Source organism: Nannospalax galili, unplaced genomic scaffold (genome assembly GCF_000622305.1).
Source record: "Nannospalax galili isolate Female #2095 unplaced genomic scaffold, S.galili_v1.0 scaffold132, whole genome shotgun sequence".
Classification (NCBI taxonomy): domain Eukaryota; kingdom Metazoa; phylum Chordata; class Mammalia; order Rodentia; family Spalacidae; genus Nannospalax; species Nannospalax galili.
In genome coordinates this window covers 2,444,750-2,462,633 of record NW_008332644.1, presented here as the reverse complement: position 1 = coordinate 2,462,633, position 17,884 = coordinate 2,444,750, and the positions used below count along the sequence as shown (strand labels likewise).

General features: G+C 45.1%; 1 protein-coding gene across 1 annotated transcript in view; it reads right to left on the bottom strand.

The window, feature by feature from the left end:
- Fkbp9 (FKBP prolyl isomerase 9) overlaps positions 1-16,525 on the bottom strand; it is a 45,252-nt gene extending 28,727 nt beyond the window's left edge. The window contains exon 1 of the mRNA XM_008827547.3: positions 16,162-16,525. Coding sequence (XP_008825769.1) covers positions 16,162-16,400 — 239 coding nt within the window. The 5' untranslated portion in view covers positions 16,401-16,525. The remainder of the gene's footprint in view (positions 1-16,161) is intronic.
- Between the last annotated feature and the right edge of the window lie 1,359 nt (positions 16,526-17,884).

Sequence of the window (17,884 nt, the reverse complement as noted above, 5' to 3'; positions counted from 1 at the left end):
ACCCAGAAAAGATTTTTTTGTCTTTTTGAGACAGGGTCTCCCTGTAGTCCCAGCTGTTCTAGAACTCCCTATGTAGACCAGGCTGGCCTTGAATTCACAAAGATTCACCTGCCTCTGCCTCCCAAGTGCTGGGGTTAAAGGCGTACGTCACCATGCCCAGCTCTTAACCCAAATTTTTAACAGTAACTACTATTTACAAGGCATTTATTGTGGCAGGCCCATTAGCAAAGTAAGATCTTCACAAAGATGACCTCATTTAATCCCCATAATCCTCACATTACACAGGTGGGTGCTCTGAGACTCAGTCTTCTTGAAAGTTAAAAAAAAATTTCCCAAGCTGGAGCTGGAGATATGGTTCAGCAGTTAAGAGCACTGACTGCTCTTGTAGAGGACCTGGGTCCCAGCACCCATGTGGTGGCTAACAACCACCAGTAAGTCCAGGGGATCCAGTGCCCTCTTCTGGCCTCCACCAGCATTGCATGCCAGGTGCAATAGCATACACACAGGCAAAACACTCATACACATAAAATAACTAAAATATTTTTTTTTAATTTCCCAAGCTCTAAAACCAATGGGGAAAAAAACTGGAATCCAGAACTGTCCAACTCTTCTGCTCCTGGCACAGGGTCTCCTAGGAGATGTGGAGAAATTGTTGATGCCTCAGTGTAAACTCCTTCATTGATGATGGCACAGCACTGTGAGTAACGAAAAAGCAAAGTGATCCATACACACTGAGACACACAGTAACTAACAATGCAAGACCAGTATTATCTGTTGCTTGAAAGGTTGACCATCTGGAAAAGATGAAGTTGTTCTGGGCATTTTTATGCTGATCCCCGCAACTGGCACAAAGTCACGTACGGCATCAGCCCAGAACTGGTCATGAAAATCATTCTGCAAATGTCACCAAGACAGCCAATGCCACTGTCAGGCTCATTCACACCTTTTATAGATGTCCGAGTCGGGGTCTTGCAGGCAACACATGCCACACCCAAAGCAGGCAGTTCCAGGAAACTTTAATGAAGGGGCTGGGCTGTGCACACCTGACACTGTACTCCGTGGCAGAAACTTTTCTCACTATAAACAAAGCCGCTCACTTTCCTACTTTTATTCAACACAGTCCTGGAGGGTCCAGCCAGAATGAATCAGGCAAGAGAAAGATAAAATGCATCCAAACTGGAAAGGAAGAAATATGTACACCTCTGCTCACAGCTGAAATTTTATGTAGAAAACCCTAAAGAATTCAGAAAATAAACTTGAAATTAATAAATCAATTTGACACAACTGCAAGATGCAAAGCTCAACAAGCAAAAATCAGTGTCTGCCAGGGGATAATCAGAAAAAGCAAATTAAGAAACAATTCTATTTACAAGAGCAACAAATGTTTGCCTAGAAATAAATGTAACAAGGACCTAAAAGACTCATGCACTCAAAACTAGAGAAATGCTGCTGAAAGAAATTAAAGAGGGTTTGTAAGGTGGCTCACCTGAAAAGGGTGCTTTGTCACCAAGCCTGACCACCTGAGTTCCACCTCTGGGACCCACAGAGTAGAGAGAACTGACTCCTGCAGATTTTCCTCTGGCCTCCACACACAGGCTGCAGCAAGTACGTGCACGCAACACACACACACACACACACACACACACACACACACACACACATTAATGTAAAATAAATTTTTAAAAAAAGAAGAGATTAAAGAGTTCACACATGAATGGAAGGACATCCTATCCTATGTTCATGAATTGGAAGACTTAATCTTGTTAATATGTCTGTACTACCTAAAGTAACCTACAGAGTCAATGAATTCCTACCAAATTCCCAGTGGCATTTTTGCAGCAATAGAAAAATATACTAAAAGTCATATGGAAATCTCAAAATAATCCTAAGAAAGAAGAGCAAAACAAACCTATGTCCTCATATTTCCTGATGTTTGACAAAACTACATGCACTGAATTTAAGACATAGAAATGAACAAAACAGAATACAGAGCCCAAAACTAAACCCTTCCATATGATTAAGAGCACTGTGGTGGTTTGAATGGGAAATGTCCCCCATAGGTTCAAGTATTTGAACATTTGGTCCCCAGTTAGTGGTACTGTTGAGGAGGTGGAATCCTTAGGAAGCGAACCCTTGCTGGAGAAGTCTGTCACTGGGGGCGGGCTTTGAGGGTTCATAACCTTGCCCAACAGTCATTCATTTGCTCTCTCTGCTTCGTGTCTGCAGTTGAAGATGTGTTCTCTCAGCTTCCTGCTCCTGTCTACCGTCCACTGCCATGCTTCCTATTCCTCTAGAATCACAAACCAAAATAAGCTCTTCCTTCTCTTCCTTCTGTAAGTTGCTTTTGTTTGTGGTGTTTTAGCACAGTAAAACTAATACAGGCACCAAGAAGACATGAAGGATAGTAAAAGAGCTATCTCTCAATAAACAGTGTGCGTCTACACACAAGAATAAAGTTGGAGTTTTGCTTTACATCATCAAATCAAGTGAATTAAAGACATAAACTTAAGCTGTGAAACAACAAAACAAAGCGTGGGCAAGCCAGGCACGGTGGTTCACACCTATAATCCCAGCAATCAGGAAGCTGAGGCAGAAGAGCAAGGAGTTTGAGCCAACTCAAGCTTCATAGAGAAACCCCATCTCAAAACCCACAGGGGAAGACTTCTTACTATTGGATTCAGATTACTTGGATGACACCAAAAGCACGGCAACACCAAGAGCAAAAGTAGACTAATGGGACTATGTCAAACTTAAAAACTGAGCAACAAAAGAAACAATCAGCAGAGTAGAGGGGCAACCTACAGCACAGGAGAAAATATCTGCAAACTACACTGACAAGTCTGAAATATCCCCCATGGGCTCCTGTGTTGGAACACCTAGTCCCCAGCTCATAATGCTATCTGGGATGTGAGGCCTCGCTGGCAGCCACAGCACTACTATGGCACCTCTGATGGTTATGACTATTTCCAGTTCTGCTCTCTACCTCCTGATCCCCAAGATGTAAACAGCTGCATCACAAGCTCCAGCTACCACAGACCAAGTTGCTTCAGCCACCATGCCTTCCCCAACCCAAAAGGCTCAACCCTCCAAACCCATGTGCCAAAATACACTTCCCATCCCTTAAGTTGCTTCTGTCAAGTATCTTGTCACATTGATAAATAAATAACACATAAAGGGTTAATATCCAAAATATCTAAGCAGTCCTATTACTCAAGAACAAAATAACCCAACCATAAACAGTAAATTCCTTGAATAGACATTTCTCCAAAGAAGATAGATACATGACAAACATATGAAAAGAAGCTCAATGGGGCTGGAGAGATGACTCAGGGGATAAAAGCACTGGTTGCTCTTACATAGGACCTGAATTTCATTCCCAGCACCCACATGGCAGCTAAAAACCACCAATAACTCCAGTTCAGGTGATCCAATGCCCTCTTCTGGCCTTCACAGGCACTGCACCCACATAGTGCACTTACATACATGCAGGCAAAACACTCATACACAAAATAAATAAATCTAAAAAACAAATATCCTCAGTTATCATCTGGGAAACTCAAATTAAAACCACACTTCATTTCCAGGGCACCAGCCACCCACAAGCCCTCCTCCAGTGAGTGCAGGTAGCCAAAACAGTGGTTCCCAAGCATACAGCTCAGAGCTTACTGGGTGCTGCCAGTATATACCAGACGTCAATCACTGGCCTCAGTTTCCTTACCTATCATTCCGACTCAGAACAACAAAGAAAAGCCCACTTCCAAACCTGTGCTGTCCGTGTGGCAGCCACTAACCACATGTAACGACTACACACTGAAAATGTGGCTAGGGGTGTTCCACAGTGGTGTCAACCAGGATCTAACCCAGAGCCTCCCATGGAGCCCATGCAGTTTGGGGTCCAGATTTCACTGTGCTCTACACAGGTGAATCCCAGGACTCCTCTCCAAAATGGAAGAAGTGTCTCCACTCTCCTAGAGAGAACAAGCCCACTGCCCCTTCTCAATGGCCTTAATGGGAAAGGAGAAGAAGACTACAGAGACAGTTCAGGAGTCCAAGTCAAAGGATCAGGGATAAGGAGCTGAACTCAGTCAGACCATGAAACCACAGTAGCCCTCACTCTGTCCTTTCCCAGCAGGCTCCAAGGCAGGTGCTCCCCTAGGGGTCAGTGGAGGAGATAACATGCCATCTGGAAGCTAGAACCAGCGGAGCTGAGGTGGAATCCATTACCAGCCTCTCACCTCACAGCTGGGCTGGCAGCACTACCCTCTTCCCTAACCTCAAGCTCTGCCTTCTTCCTTTCTTCCATCTGCCCTCCTCCCTGCCATCTCTCTCCTCAGTCCCAGAATCCTAGACTGACATTAGTAGCTCTGTAGTGAACAAACCCAGACTTAAAATCCAGCTCGAACTCTGAGCCAGTCAATGCACCTCTCAGTTTCCTCATCCATAAAACAAAGGAAACGGGGCTGGAGGGATGGCTCAGTGGATAAGAGCACTGGCTGCTTTTCCAGGGGATCAGAGTGTGGTTCCAAGCACCAACATCTGGCAACTCACAACTGCTTATAACTCAGTTCCAGGGCATCCAACACCTTCTTCTGACCTCCTCAAGTGCATGTGTATACATGCATACATACACACACACACACACACACACACACACACACACACACACACGCACACACACACAAATACACAGCTACATATACATACATATAAATTAAAAATAAATTTTAAGGCTGGAGAGATGACTCAGAGATTAAGAATACATACTGCTCTTTTAGAAGACTTGAGTTCAATTCATAGCAAACATGTCAGGTGGCTCACAACCACCTATAACACCAGCTCCTGGGGGAATCCAACACCTCTGGCTTCTATGAGCACCTGCACTCACATACACATACCTACACACAGACATACACATATATATACACATACATATACATAATTTTTAAATAAATGAAAATAAATCAAAAAGTATTTTACAAACAGAATAAATACAATAGAACTTTGAAAAACAAGAGTAGTATTACCTCAGCCCAGTTAGGAGTTCATTACCCAAAACAACAGAAAATAAAAGGGTTGATGAGCATATGGAGAAATTGGACTCTTGTGTACTATTGGTAGGGAAGTAAAACGGTGCATCAAAAAATTTAAAATAAGAGTACAGGATGGTACAAGAGTCCTACTTCTTGGTATTTTATCCAAAAGGATAGAAAATAGAACCTCGGAGACATCTTTATAAACATATATTCACTGCAGCATAATTCATAATAGCTAAGAGACAGAAGCAACCTAAAAGTCCATCAGCTGATGGAAAAAGCACACACAACTGGATATCAATTCAGCCTTTAAAATAAAGGAAATCCGGAGAACTCAGCAGACTGCCTGAGAGTGCCTAGATCCAGCCTCCCTGTGGTGTGAATGGAATCCCACTGAAACTGGCCAACACCCCATGGAAAACAGATGATACAGAGACCTGAAAGTTCTGTGCTTGCCACAACAGAAGGAAGATCATCCCACACCTACCACCCCCTCCAAGGCTCAGGGACTTTTGCAGAAGTTGGCGGAAAGAAGGTAAGAGCTGGAGGAAGGGGTGGAGTGCTAACTGGAAATGTCCTCCAACCACTATGCCAGCAAGCTATAGTCACACCTCCTTCCCACGCTTATCAAGGAGTCAAGGGGGGAGTCAGTTACCCCTTCCACCCAGTCAACCTTAGCTGCATTGGGGGGAGAGGCAAAAGATATGTAAGCCAAGAACACCAAGAGGCACCTCTCTCACAATTTTTGTGCAGCTGTCAGAAAGGTCACAGGATCTGTATTTGAGTGTGGACTTTATGATGCAGCTGTAAATGTGGGGCACCCACTCCTCTATAAACAAACCCCTACCCTATTCTCTGTTAAAAAAATAATAATAAATAATTTTTTTTAAAAAAATTGGGCAGGGGGCAGTAAGAGGAGATTCAGATAGGGGAGGGTATCTAAATACCATCAAATTGTATTGTATGAAAATGCAATTCATTGTATGAAAATGCAATATTCTCATATATTCAATAAAAAGTGTTTTAAAGCAAAAATAAATAAAATAAAATAAATCCTTCCACATACTAGTAGCATCAATGGGCCTTGATGATGCTCTGGTAAGGGAAATAAGCTAGTCAAGAAAGATAGGCATTGTATGAGTCCACAAATTACATAAATGCTCAAATACAGCCAGGAATGGCCACACATACCTGTAAACCCATCAACTGGGAGACTGAGAAAAGAGGACACCAAGTTTGAGGCCAGCCTGGGCTATATAATAAGCTCCAGGGCAATCTGGGCTATATAGTGAGACTGTCTCAAAAATAAAAAATTTTTACAAGTTGAACTCATCGCCAGGTATGGTGGCGCATGCTTTTAATCCCAGCACTCAGAAGGCAAAGGCAGGCGGATCTCTGTAAGATCTAGGCCAGCCTGGTGTACATAGCGAGTTTCTGGCCAGCTGAGGCTACACGAAGACCCTGTCTCAAACAAAAAAGTTAAACTCATAGAAACAAAGTAGAATGTAGTTATCAAGAGAATGGAGGAAATGGGGATGGATTGTCTGGGAGGGTCAAGAGTTACAGTTTTTAAAATGAAGGCGTTCTGGAGATATTTTGTATAACACTGAGCATTATTATTGACACTACTGTTAGGTAGACAAAAATGGTTATAATGGTACATATTAATTTTTTAACAATAGTAGCAAAGGGGCTGTGTGCACAGATATGTGCAGAATACAACACTGCACAAGAAACAATACATTACCCTTGGGGCTGAGAAGGTGGTGGAGGGACCCAGGGACAGAGGGAATAGCTAGGGGCTGCCTGACTGAACCTTTGGTTTAGAGACACAAACCATGGCTGAACAGCGTGACCTCTTTCCTCTAATGACCCTTCCTCGGCTGCTTGCTGCCTCATTGGCTGAACTCAAGCAAGTCAGTGGTGCATGGGTCCTGAACTGCTCCACACAGGTAAGGCTTGTAGAGTGAGCTGAGGAGTGAGCCTAGAAAGGTGAATGGAAATAGTACCTCTCATGCCCCCACCTTTCTTCTCCACTGGCTTATTCTGCCCCCTGTTCATTCACTGGTACAGACATTTCTATTACTACCTTCCTGCCCCAGGGTGTGATAGGAGGGTTCTGCAGTACCTACCAATGACACTCTTCAAAATATCTAGCTAAGGCTGGGGATGCATCTCAGTCGGTAGAATGCTTGCCTAGCACACAGGAAGCCCTGGGCACAATCCTCAATACTAAATAAACTGGGCTTGGGACCCACACCTGTGATCCCAGGACTCAGGACATGGAGAATCAGAAGTTTAAGGACTCCTCACTACACAGTGAGTTTAAGGCCAGCCATTCATTCTGAGACCGGTCTCAAAAAAGAAAAAAAAAAGAGTGCAGACCCACCCATGACACTATGGCTAGAGACACCAAGTAAAATCAATCATAGCCGACTCTCTCTAAACTACCTACACAGCAGCACATTATTTTGCAACATATTACTTAACATAAATAAGCACCCCCTGTCTCTATTCTTAAGGTGTAAATAATGGGCTGCCCCTCTGAATATATAGGTTTAAGTTTACAGAAGAAAGAACATTGGAAGAAATAAATGGCAAACTAGGCGTGCTGGTGTATGCCTGGAATCCTGGTCCTGGGAAAACAAAGACGGGAAGATCAGGAGTTTGAGGCCAACCTGGGTTACACAGCAAGAATTCTATCTCAAAATCTTTTTAATTAAACTAAATAAAAGAGGGCTGGAGAGATGACTCAGTAGTTAAAAGTGCTTGCTACTCTTGCAAAGAATCTGAGCTCAGTTCTTAACACCTACATCAGGTGGCTCACAACCACCTATAACTCCAGTTCCAGTGGACTCAAGACCTTCTGGCCTCCCCAGGCACCTATACACATATGCACATATTCCCACACATGCATACACATAATTAAAAATAAAATTTAAAAAAAGTCAGGTATGATGGTGCCCACAAGCAGCTACAATCTCAAGTTTTAGAATTACCTAACCAATTTTCAAAACTGTGCATATATATTATTATCATTTGTTTCTTTTAGTGCATGGGATTGAATCCATGGCCATCAAGTATGCTAAGCACACTTATACCACTGAGCTGAACCTCCAGCCTATATTACCTGTTAAATTAACTTTTTAAAAGATAAATTGGCAAGCCAGGCACCAATTATCCCACCCTTTAATCTCAGCACTCAGAAGGCAGAGGCAGGTGGATCCAGGCCAGCCTGGTCTACATAGTGAGTTCCAGGGCAGCTGGGGCTGCAGGGAGACCCTGTCTCAAAAAGACTAAATAAATAATAAATTGGTATATGCTGTTACTATTCCTTGCAAAAATTATTTTTATTTCAGATCCAGAGACAAAAGAAAAATGGCCATCCCAGAAAGGACAGAAAAATTCTCCCCTAGTTCTGTTATAAAACTGAAGGCCATATCAGTAAGACAGAAAAAGTCAGTTTGCATTCAATTCCAGTTTCAGGTTGTTTGAACTCCAAACTGAAAAAAAAAAATGTTTTTGAACATTGTAAAGACTCCCAGGGCTGGCGCAGTAGCCCCATCTACTCCAGTGGCTGAGGCAGGAGGATTTCTTGAATTTGAGACTAGCCTAGACAACACTGAGAGACTTTGTCTCAAAAGCAAACAGACTGGGCATGGTGGCACACACCTTCAGTCCCAACACTTGGGAGACTGAGGCAGGAAGATGTCAAGTTTGAGGCCAGCCTGGGAAACAAAAGACTACCATTTGAAGAACAGAGTAGGAGGAAGCTCTGGCCACCTTAGGTGCCTCCAGGTTGATCCAGGTTCCCCCATGCCATCTCAAGGTGGCTGTCTATGGGGTCTGCTTGATATGAGAACTGTGATCATGACACACCCTTAGTGAATGGGACTAAAACTCACCTTCTTGCAGGGTGACCTGCCCCCTCCCCGATGAACACTCAGACTGAACCCAGCCACAGACTCAAAAGAAGAGAGGCGAGGTCTGATTCTCCTGCCTCTTACTTTTCTCTCCACACCATCTACTCCCAGAAGTGGCCAGGCTTCCCAGATCCTTTTCACAAAGTTTCTCTCAAGCAGCCACGTCTACCAGCAGCTAATGGGACCTGGCAGGGGAAAGACCAGTAAATGAACTGGCAAACTACCTGTCTGCTGCCCAGATGGAAAAATGAGAGGAGGCTAGATGAAGGAGTAGAGGAGGGACAAAGGATAGAGAGCAAGCAGGCAGGAGCAGAACGGGGGTGTGTGTAGAGGGAGAGAGAGAGAGAGAGAGAGAGAGAGATAGAGAGAGAGAAACACATCCATTTGTATCTACAGGAGAATCAGACCCTGAAATGTGAGTAAGTAGCTTGGATGGTCTCCAGCACATTAAAATAGCAAAAGAAAATAAAGTTTCGGGAGGCTGGAGAGATGGCTCAGCGGTTAAGAATACTGGCCATTCTTACAGAAGACCCAGGTTCGAATCCCAGCACCCACATGGCAGCTAACAATTGTCCATAACTCCAGTTCCAGGGGATCTGATGGCCTCATCTGTCCTCCACGGTCATTGCACGATATGGGTGCACTTACCTACATGCAGGCAATACATGCATACGGATAAAATAAAATAAAAATAATAAATAAAATATAAAAAAGAAAAATATAGCCAAATCAAACCATTAATATGAAGGTGTAGTTACCCACAATGCTTAACAATTAAAATCAAAAGTCCTGCCAATAAGCCTTCCCAGAAGGGTACTTTGCCCACCTGCCAACAGTCTCGGGAGATTCTAGTAGTTAGACTCCACCTGGAGATGAGGCACTTTCCCCTAAGTCAGCAGAAACCCCAAGGCTCATACCTCACCAGCAGCCCCTGTAGCATCACTCCTCTTCCAGCTGGAAGAACAGCTGTGCAGATTCACACTGGAGGCACTGTCTGCCTACATGAGTAGTTGACCAGATGTTTGTCATCACTTTTCTCTCCCAGTCTACTCCAACACTATCCCAGGAGCTACAAAGCCCACCAACTCTTCTCTGAGGACCAGGCCTGCTAAAGGAGTGAGCCTGGGTCCTGACTTAAAACCATAGACTTAGAACTAAATACCCATACAGTAAACACCCAATGGAACCAATCAAATTCTCTCCAGTTAGTGAGTGCCAGTGCTGGATTCAGGTGATCATGTACAGTGTAAAGAGCTGGCAGGAGCTAGCCATTGAGGAAGCCCCCTCTTGCAGCCTCTCAGGGAGATGGAGAAAGGCATCTCAGTTCATGATTCCGGAACTTCACCAGGCATCAGAGACCCTCTGCTCTCTGCTTAAGTCAGTTAGAAAGGGTCTGTGCACTTCTCTCAACCCTCATGAGGCCAAGGCTTTTGTCTATTTTCATTCTCTGCCACATCCCACTAGAAGATGAATGAATGACTATGCCACATGAACCCCCAAGAAGGCTACTCACCAGGGTTCCCTACCCAGAGTCAGTCTCTCCACTCAGGACCTCCTGGATTCGCCTCTGCACAAAATCCTCCAATAGACATAAACTCCCAGCCTAGCCCTCGGGGCCTCCATGGACTGGCTCCTCCATACCTGACCAGCTCTGGGTCCAGATATTAGGGCCTCCTGCTATTCCTTGAGCATACACTTGTCTTAAACACACTCTCCACTTTGAAGGAATGAAATCCTATCTGTGCTCAAGGCCCACCTCCAGCATCAGCCAAAGCCTTCCCCAAACCTTCCTTCAACAAAAAAGAAATCCTCTTGTCTTTGGAACTGGTAGAGGTGTGGATGTCTGTCACTCATGTGGCAATCTCTGCAAGCTAGCTGACTTACATGAGACAAAAAGGGTCTAGCCCAAGGTCTAGACGCTAGTTATTATCAGGATGACCAATGTTATTGTACCCTCATCCCTCAACCCAACTCCACTGCTTTACCTTCCTCAACAGCACACACCAACTTCTACCTTCCTGTGTAATTTAGAATATATATGTCCTCCCACGAGAAATGTGAGCTCCATAAGGTCAAGGTTCTGTTTTAAGCACTGTTTACATCTCCAGCATGGAAGAGTGGTTAATAGGTGCTATATGAATGAACAAATGAATGAGTGAATGAAGAGATGAAGTGAAATCGAGCTCTATCTATGAATCTATGGTTCTTTTAGAGTAAGGCTCTCAGAGTCTGGACTTCAGACCAGCTGCATCAGTAGAGAACTTATCACAAATGCAAATTATTTGATCCTATTCCCAGAGCTAGAGACTCAGAAACAGTACAGCAATCTCTCAGGTGACTCTGATGCACTTAGTTTGAAGGCTAGAGGAACCACAACTCTGCCTACCCACCAAGGCATGTGGTAGGCACATAACAACATCTATTGAATGCAGGGACCTTGCAGGTCTGCACACAGGCCTAGAGACTGTGAGTGAACCAGTAATACACTTTTCCCAAGAAAATGAAATGGGAGCATGTTCAACTTTGTTCCCGTAAGGAAATTAGAGTGCACAAACTGATGATTCCCTTTACTTTCACAGCTAAGAAAATGAGGGAACTCCTAAAACCAGGATCAGGAATGGCTGCGAAGGAACTCCGGAGGCCGCTGGAGGCTGCCATCTGCTTACATCTGGAGCAATGCACATAGGAGCATATTAAGAAGATGCTGAAGCTAAACAAAGCCACACCCAAGGCAGTGGTCAAGGAATGAAGGTCTTGGGCTTCCTGGCAACTGTGAACACCCACACACAGAAAAGGTACCAAATGCCTTCAGGTGTCCAGCAGAGACAGAGAGAAGCTCTGGGGCACAAAAGACTGTGGCTTGTGGCTGTAGTCAGACTAAGAGTCACCATTTTCTCTTTTTTTATTTTTAGCATGTATTTATTTGGGGGACAGGGCACAAGTCATCAAGCTTAGCAGCATGCGTCCTTACCCACTGAGCCATCTCACCAGCCCAACAGTCACCATCTTCTCCTAGGCAAAACCTCCAAGGCAACAAAAGCACAGACTCCTGTATTTCTCCTCCCCACACGCTCAGTGTAAGACTATCAAAGTCCTGTCCCAATACTTCAGATTTCAAAGGAATAGAGCCCTGATGTGGGAACAGGTGAAGCAACTGCTGTGTGTCCTGCCCCCTCCTGATTTCCACCAGGCGGCCTCTTATAAGATGCAAATCTGATCCCTAGATCCTAGGGCTCAAAGTCCTCACTGGCTTTAAACTGGCCTTAGACAAAGGCTAAGCCCCATAGCCAGGCAGCAAGATTCCTCAAGAGCTGTCTGGCCCACAGCAATTACACTGTATCCCACACATATATAGAATTCAGTATGTCGATTAAACTTCTTAATGAAAAGAAAGCAAATCTTTAAACTTTTTTTTTTTAACATCTTTACCTCTGGCTTCCTCCTACCTTAATCCCTTCGTCCTTTCTTTCATTGTTTCATTCTTTTAAAAAAATATTTTATTATTTTTAGTTTATGCATACTAGTGCATTGCCTGAATGTATGTAAGTGCACCTCATGTGTACAATGCCCTGCAGAGGCCAGAAGAGGGTGTCAGATCCCCTGAAACTGGAGTTATGGATGGTTGTTAGCTGCCATGTTGGTGCTGGAATGGAACCGGGGTCCTCTGGAAGAGCAGCCAGTGCCAGTGTTCTTAACCGCTGAGCCACCTCTCCAGCCCCACACTATCCCACTCTTACTTCAAGCTCAGATCACACTGACTTCCCCCAACAACATGCAGCCACCTCCACACTGAAGAGAATGAAGACTCACCAGCATAGCCACCTGTACCTGAGCCCCCCTCTTCAGCTCCTCCCTAGTACATTGTAGTCTTCCCCAAGTCCTATCCTTGCAATCTGAGGGCTCCATCCTCACCACTCACCTCTTCCACCCACCCACACAACATATGGTTAAGCCTTCTGTGTGTTTTTGTAGCATCTTGCCTTTCTTCCACCATATTTGTAAGTAGATTATAGACCACAGATTATGGTCCTAAACTGCCTGGGTTAAAATTCCCACATGACCACCCAGTAGTTAGATAACTTGGGCAAGTCATTTGGACTTTCTTAGCCTACTTTCTTCATCTGTAATGAGATACCTTTCCCATTGTCTTGTGGAGTTAAATGAATTCTTTTGAGATTATAGGAATTAATATATATGAAAACACAGGGTTAAAAACTATACACGATCTTTTATGAGAGTATATAAACTTCTGTTCTTAACCAATAACACTCTTTTGTAATTGCCTAGATTAAAGGACAGGATCAGGGAAGAGACGTGAGACTAGACAGAGTCTTGAGGCAGACACTGATAAATGCTTAAGTGGACGGACGATAAAGCCAATGTGCTTCCTCCCATCCTATACTCCCTACAGTGGCAGCTACCCTAAAGAGTAGAACAACTTGTTCTAAAGGGAATTACCTTCAGCTCCAGCAAGAAATTATTTCCTATTTTATAATGAAAGAAACACAAATGACCAACAAGTACATGAACAAATGTTCAACATCATTAGGAAAATGCAAAGGAAAACCATGATGATGAACTGAGATGGCTCAGCAGGTAAAGGTGCTCGCCAGGAAGCCTGGGGATCTGAATTCAATCCCCAGGCCCTCCATGGTGAAGGAGAGAACAGAGAACTGACTCCAGCAAGCTGATCTCTATTTTCACACTTTCACCGTGGCATGCACACACCCACATACACATGCACACTAAATAAAGAAATACAGTTTTTAAAAAGATGATTTTAAGTGTTAACAAGAACATGAAGAACAAGGAACACTGACAGAGGGAAAGCACTGTTTGGTGCATTAAGTAGTTACTTTTGAGGTGCTGGGCCTCCTAAACTTAGACATAGGTACCACATGACCCATTAATTCCATTCTTAAGTATATATCCAGGGCAAGAGAGACAACTCAGCAATTAAGAGCACTGGCTGTTCTTGCAGAGGACCCAAGTTTGATTCTCAGTACCCACATGGTAGCTAACATTCATAACTTCAGTTCCAGGGGACTGATGCTCTCTTCTGACTTCTGCAGGCATTGTACAACATGGGTGCATTTACATGCATGCAGGCAAAACACTTATACACATAAAAATAGAATATTTTAAGTATCTATCCAAAACAAATGAAAATGGTTTTAAAAATCATGTACATGAATGATTATGACATCATTAGTCATAATGGCCAAAAACTATAACTGTCCAAATGCCCATCAATTGACATGTAAACAAAATGTGGTATGTGCATATGACAAAACATACAACATGAATGGAATGAAGCACTGACACTTGCTGAACATGGATGAAGCTTAGAAACAAGAAGTGAGGAAGTCAGACACAGAATGCCATAAGTTGTATGCCTCCCTTTTATATGAAATCCCAGAACAGTCAAATCTATGGAACACAAAGTCCATTAGTGCTTGCCAGGGCCTCTGATGGGAGCGGGGAGAGGGAAGGCAGGAGATGCCCAGCATTTTTTAAAATGATGGAAATGCCCTGGAATTAGATAGTTACAGTATTTATATGACACTCCATGAAAACCTACCAAACTGTACATTTTATTTTTTCAAGTTTTTAAACATTTATTTATGTATTTATTTATGGGGGGAGGTTATCATGGCAAGTTGTGGAGGTCAGAGGATGCCTTGTACGCGCATCTCTCCGCTTCCACCATTAGTCCCAAGGACTGAACTTAGGTCATCAGACTTGGCGGCAAGTACCTTAACTACTGAACCATCTGGGAGTCCAGTACATTCTAAATAGGTGAATTGCACTGTAGGGAGTCATATCTCAATAAAACTGTTTGTTATAAAAGCTACCATAACACTAGTAAGCCTAGGTCTGAGGAAATAGCTTACTGATAGAGACCTTCCCAAAATGAGCAAAGCCCTAGGTTCAATCCTCCTGTAGTATTACCCACCCCAAAATAAATAACACTAAGGACTGCCATTTCCAGCAGTTACCATTGTTATGTGCCACATGGTACTGACATGCTGAACTGCTTAGACAGGGTAGCAGCCAGTATTGTATTTATAAATAACCTCAGCACAGCCTCAAGCACACAGCAGAGGCTCAACAGTTATTGGCCTCGTGGAGAGATTCACTAAGAGAAACCTGAGCACAGACCGGGGTTTAACAACAGCCTGGGAAAGGACAGATGCATGAAGCAGGAGACAGAGGCTCCCAAAGCTACGGCAGGGAGAGTGGGGCACTGGGCTGTGATGTTGGGGCAAGAGTTGAAGAAAGGCATCACTGGCCTAGTGAGAGCTTCAAAGGCGAAGCCGCATGGCAAAGTCAAATCCCAGCAGTACATCAAAGGGGAAGGGACCCAGGAGGTTGCTCCCATCCAGAGCACCTGAACTGCCAGAAATCCAGCCTGATTCCACCATTTACCCAAATCTTAGCCTCAGTGGCCTTCATTACCTCATTGGTAAAATGAAGGCAATGACACCTACTTCACAGAACTCTCAATTTAAATGAATTGGTGTGTGTGTGTGTGTGTGTGTGTGTGTGTGTGTGTGTGTGTGTATGCATATATATGCAAAACAAAATTCTGCCTAGCCCTTAACTCAGTGTTAGTGGTTGTGATTACCAGCCTCCTCTTCCTCATCTTCAGTGTCTATCACTGGGTAGACATTCCGGAGATGAAATTCAAGGAACCAGTCCAAAGGGTCTCTTGTGGCCATTTTACACGAATGTGTGAAGCCAGGGAGAGGGAGGGCAGGGCCCTCCTGTTCACTAATGCAAAGTCCCAGTCAAGAGTGCAGTCCTGGGTTCCCCTCACCCTGGACAGCAGATGAAGAGGGGGAAGAATACAAGAAATGGGGGGTGCAAAGATGGGGTGCACTGGGGGAGGAAATGAGCTGAAGGGAGGGGGACAGGGCATTCTGGGGGAGTGGGGTGGAGGTAGCGTGGGATAGGGTGATGGGGCTGCCTGGGGAGGGAACCAGGGACAGGGCGGCCTGGGGAGGGAGGGAGGGAGGGAGGGAAGGAAGGAGGGAGGGAAGGAAGGAGGGAGGTTGGGAGAGGATGGGGAGCATCAGGGCTCGGCAGCCTGGGGAAGGAACCAGGGTGGGGGTGGCCTGGGGAGGGAGGGAGAGGATAGGGCGCGTGGGGGCTTGGCAGCCTGGGGACTGAACCAGTGGTCGGGCAGCTTGAACCGGCGGTACCTGGAGTCGAACTTGTGGCCGTCGGGGAAGGTGCCCACGTAGTGGTAGCGCACGAAGTCGCCGTTGCGCACGGCGCGCGGGCACTCGTCCGGCACGAAGCGCCGCTGGATCTGCAGCTCCGAGGCGGAGCCCAGGCCCAGGCCCGCCACGGGCGCCGCCTGCCCGGTCACCCAGAGCAGCAGCAGTAGCAGCGGCGGCAGCGGGGGCCGCCCGCCCCGGGGCCGGGCCCGGGACACCATCGGGCTCCGGGAAAGAAGCGGGGCGACACGGACGCGGGGCCGGGGCGAGACGGGCACACGTCTGCAAACGTGGACGGGTCTCCGCTCTCCGGCTGGGCCACCGCCCCCGGCCCGCCCGGGGAGGAGCCGCGTCCCGGGGAGGAGCCGCGCCCGGCCCGCCCTCCGGAGAGACCCGGCCGTCCCGGCCTGTCCCCCGAGACCACGGTCAGACACGCGAAGCTCCCACGTGGCTGCAGAAGGAAGGAAACTTACAGAGTTTGTGTGTTTTAAACGTAGTTACCAGGGCGTACACATCTTAGAGCTGACAGCATCCCTCGGGGTTGCTTTTGTTCCAATTTATTAAAACTTTGGAATATTAAAAGTAAATCACCAACGCTTTCTCAACGCATTTTGGAAACGAGTTACCAAATAATCCAGACACCCAAACCTGGCAACAACACCAAAAGGCACCAAACAAGTTTATAAATGCAAGCATGGCTTAGCAGTTAAGAGCGCTTGCTGCTCTTGCATAGGACCCAGGTTCGGTTCCCAGCACCCATGCCTGGTGGCTCACAACTGCCTGTAACTCCAGCTCCAGGGGTCTGACGCTCTCCTTCTGCCTTCATGGGACCCACACACATGTGACGTAGACACACTCGTACACATAAATAATAAAATAAATTTTTTAAAAATTTAAATTGGGGCTGAAGAGATGGCTCAGCGGTTAAGAACACTGACTGTTCTTGAAGAGCCGGATTTGAATCCCAGCACCCACATGGCAGCTAACAACTGTCCGTAACTCCAGTTCCAAGGGAGCTACTCTTCCAGATGACCCGGGTTCGAATCCCAGCACCCACATGGTGGCTAACCACCATCCGTAACTCCAGTTCCAGGAGATCCAACACCCTCTTATGATTTCCACAGGCATTGCACGATATGGTTGCACTTACGTACACGCAGGCAATACACTCATACACATATAAAAATAATAATATTTTAAAACAAAAATGTAAGCAAATCGAATACAACAGCCGAGTGACCAAAAAGTTAACATCATTGACATCTGCAAGATGAAGATAAGACATATTTACAAAATTATTATAGAGATAATTATCAGATTCCAGTGATCTCCAAGCAACGGGCATTCAAGAAATATTCGCTGTTCCTATCAGGGTTTGTTCTAGCGGTTTTTTTGTTTGTTTTTTTTTGTTTTGTTTTTTGTTTTTTTTGATGAAGAATTCTGAGGTGTCCTAAATTAAGTTACAGACCAGAGAACAGGGAGGAAAGAAATCAGAGAAGTTGATACTAACTTCACAGCTTCAAGCAAAAAGAAAAAGAAAAAAAACTGTTTCACATTCCTATACCCTGAACATCAAGATCACATCAAATTCTGCTTTTAGAACCAAGCAACTAAAGAATCAGCCAAAACTTTTCTTTCCTACCACATACTTAGGACTCTGAGAAGGTGTTCTTCCACCCAGGATCCATTACCTAGCATTTGTAAG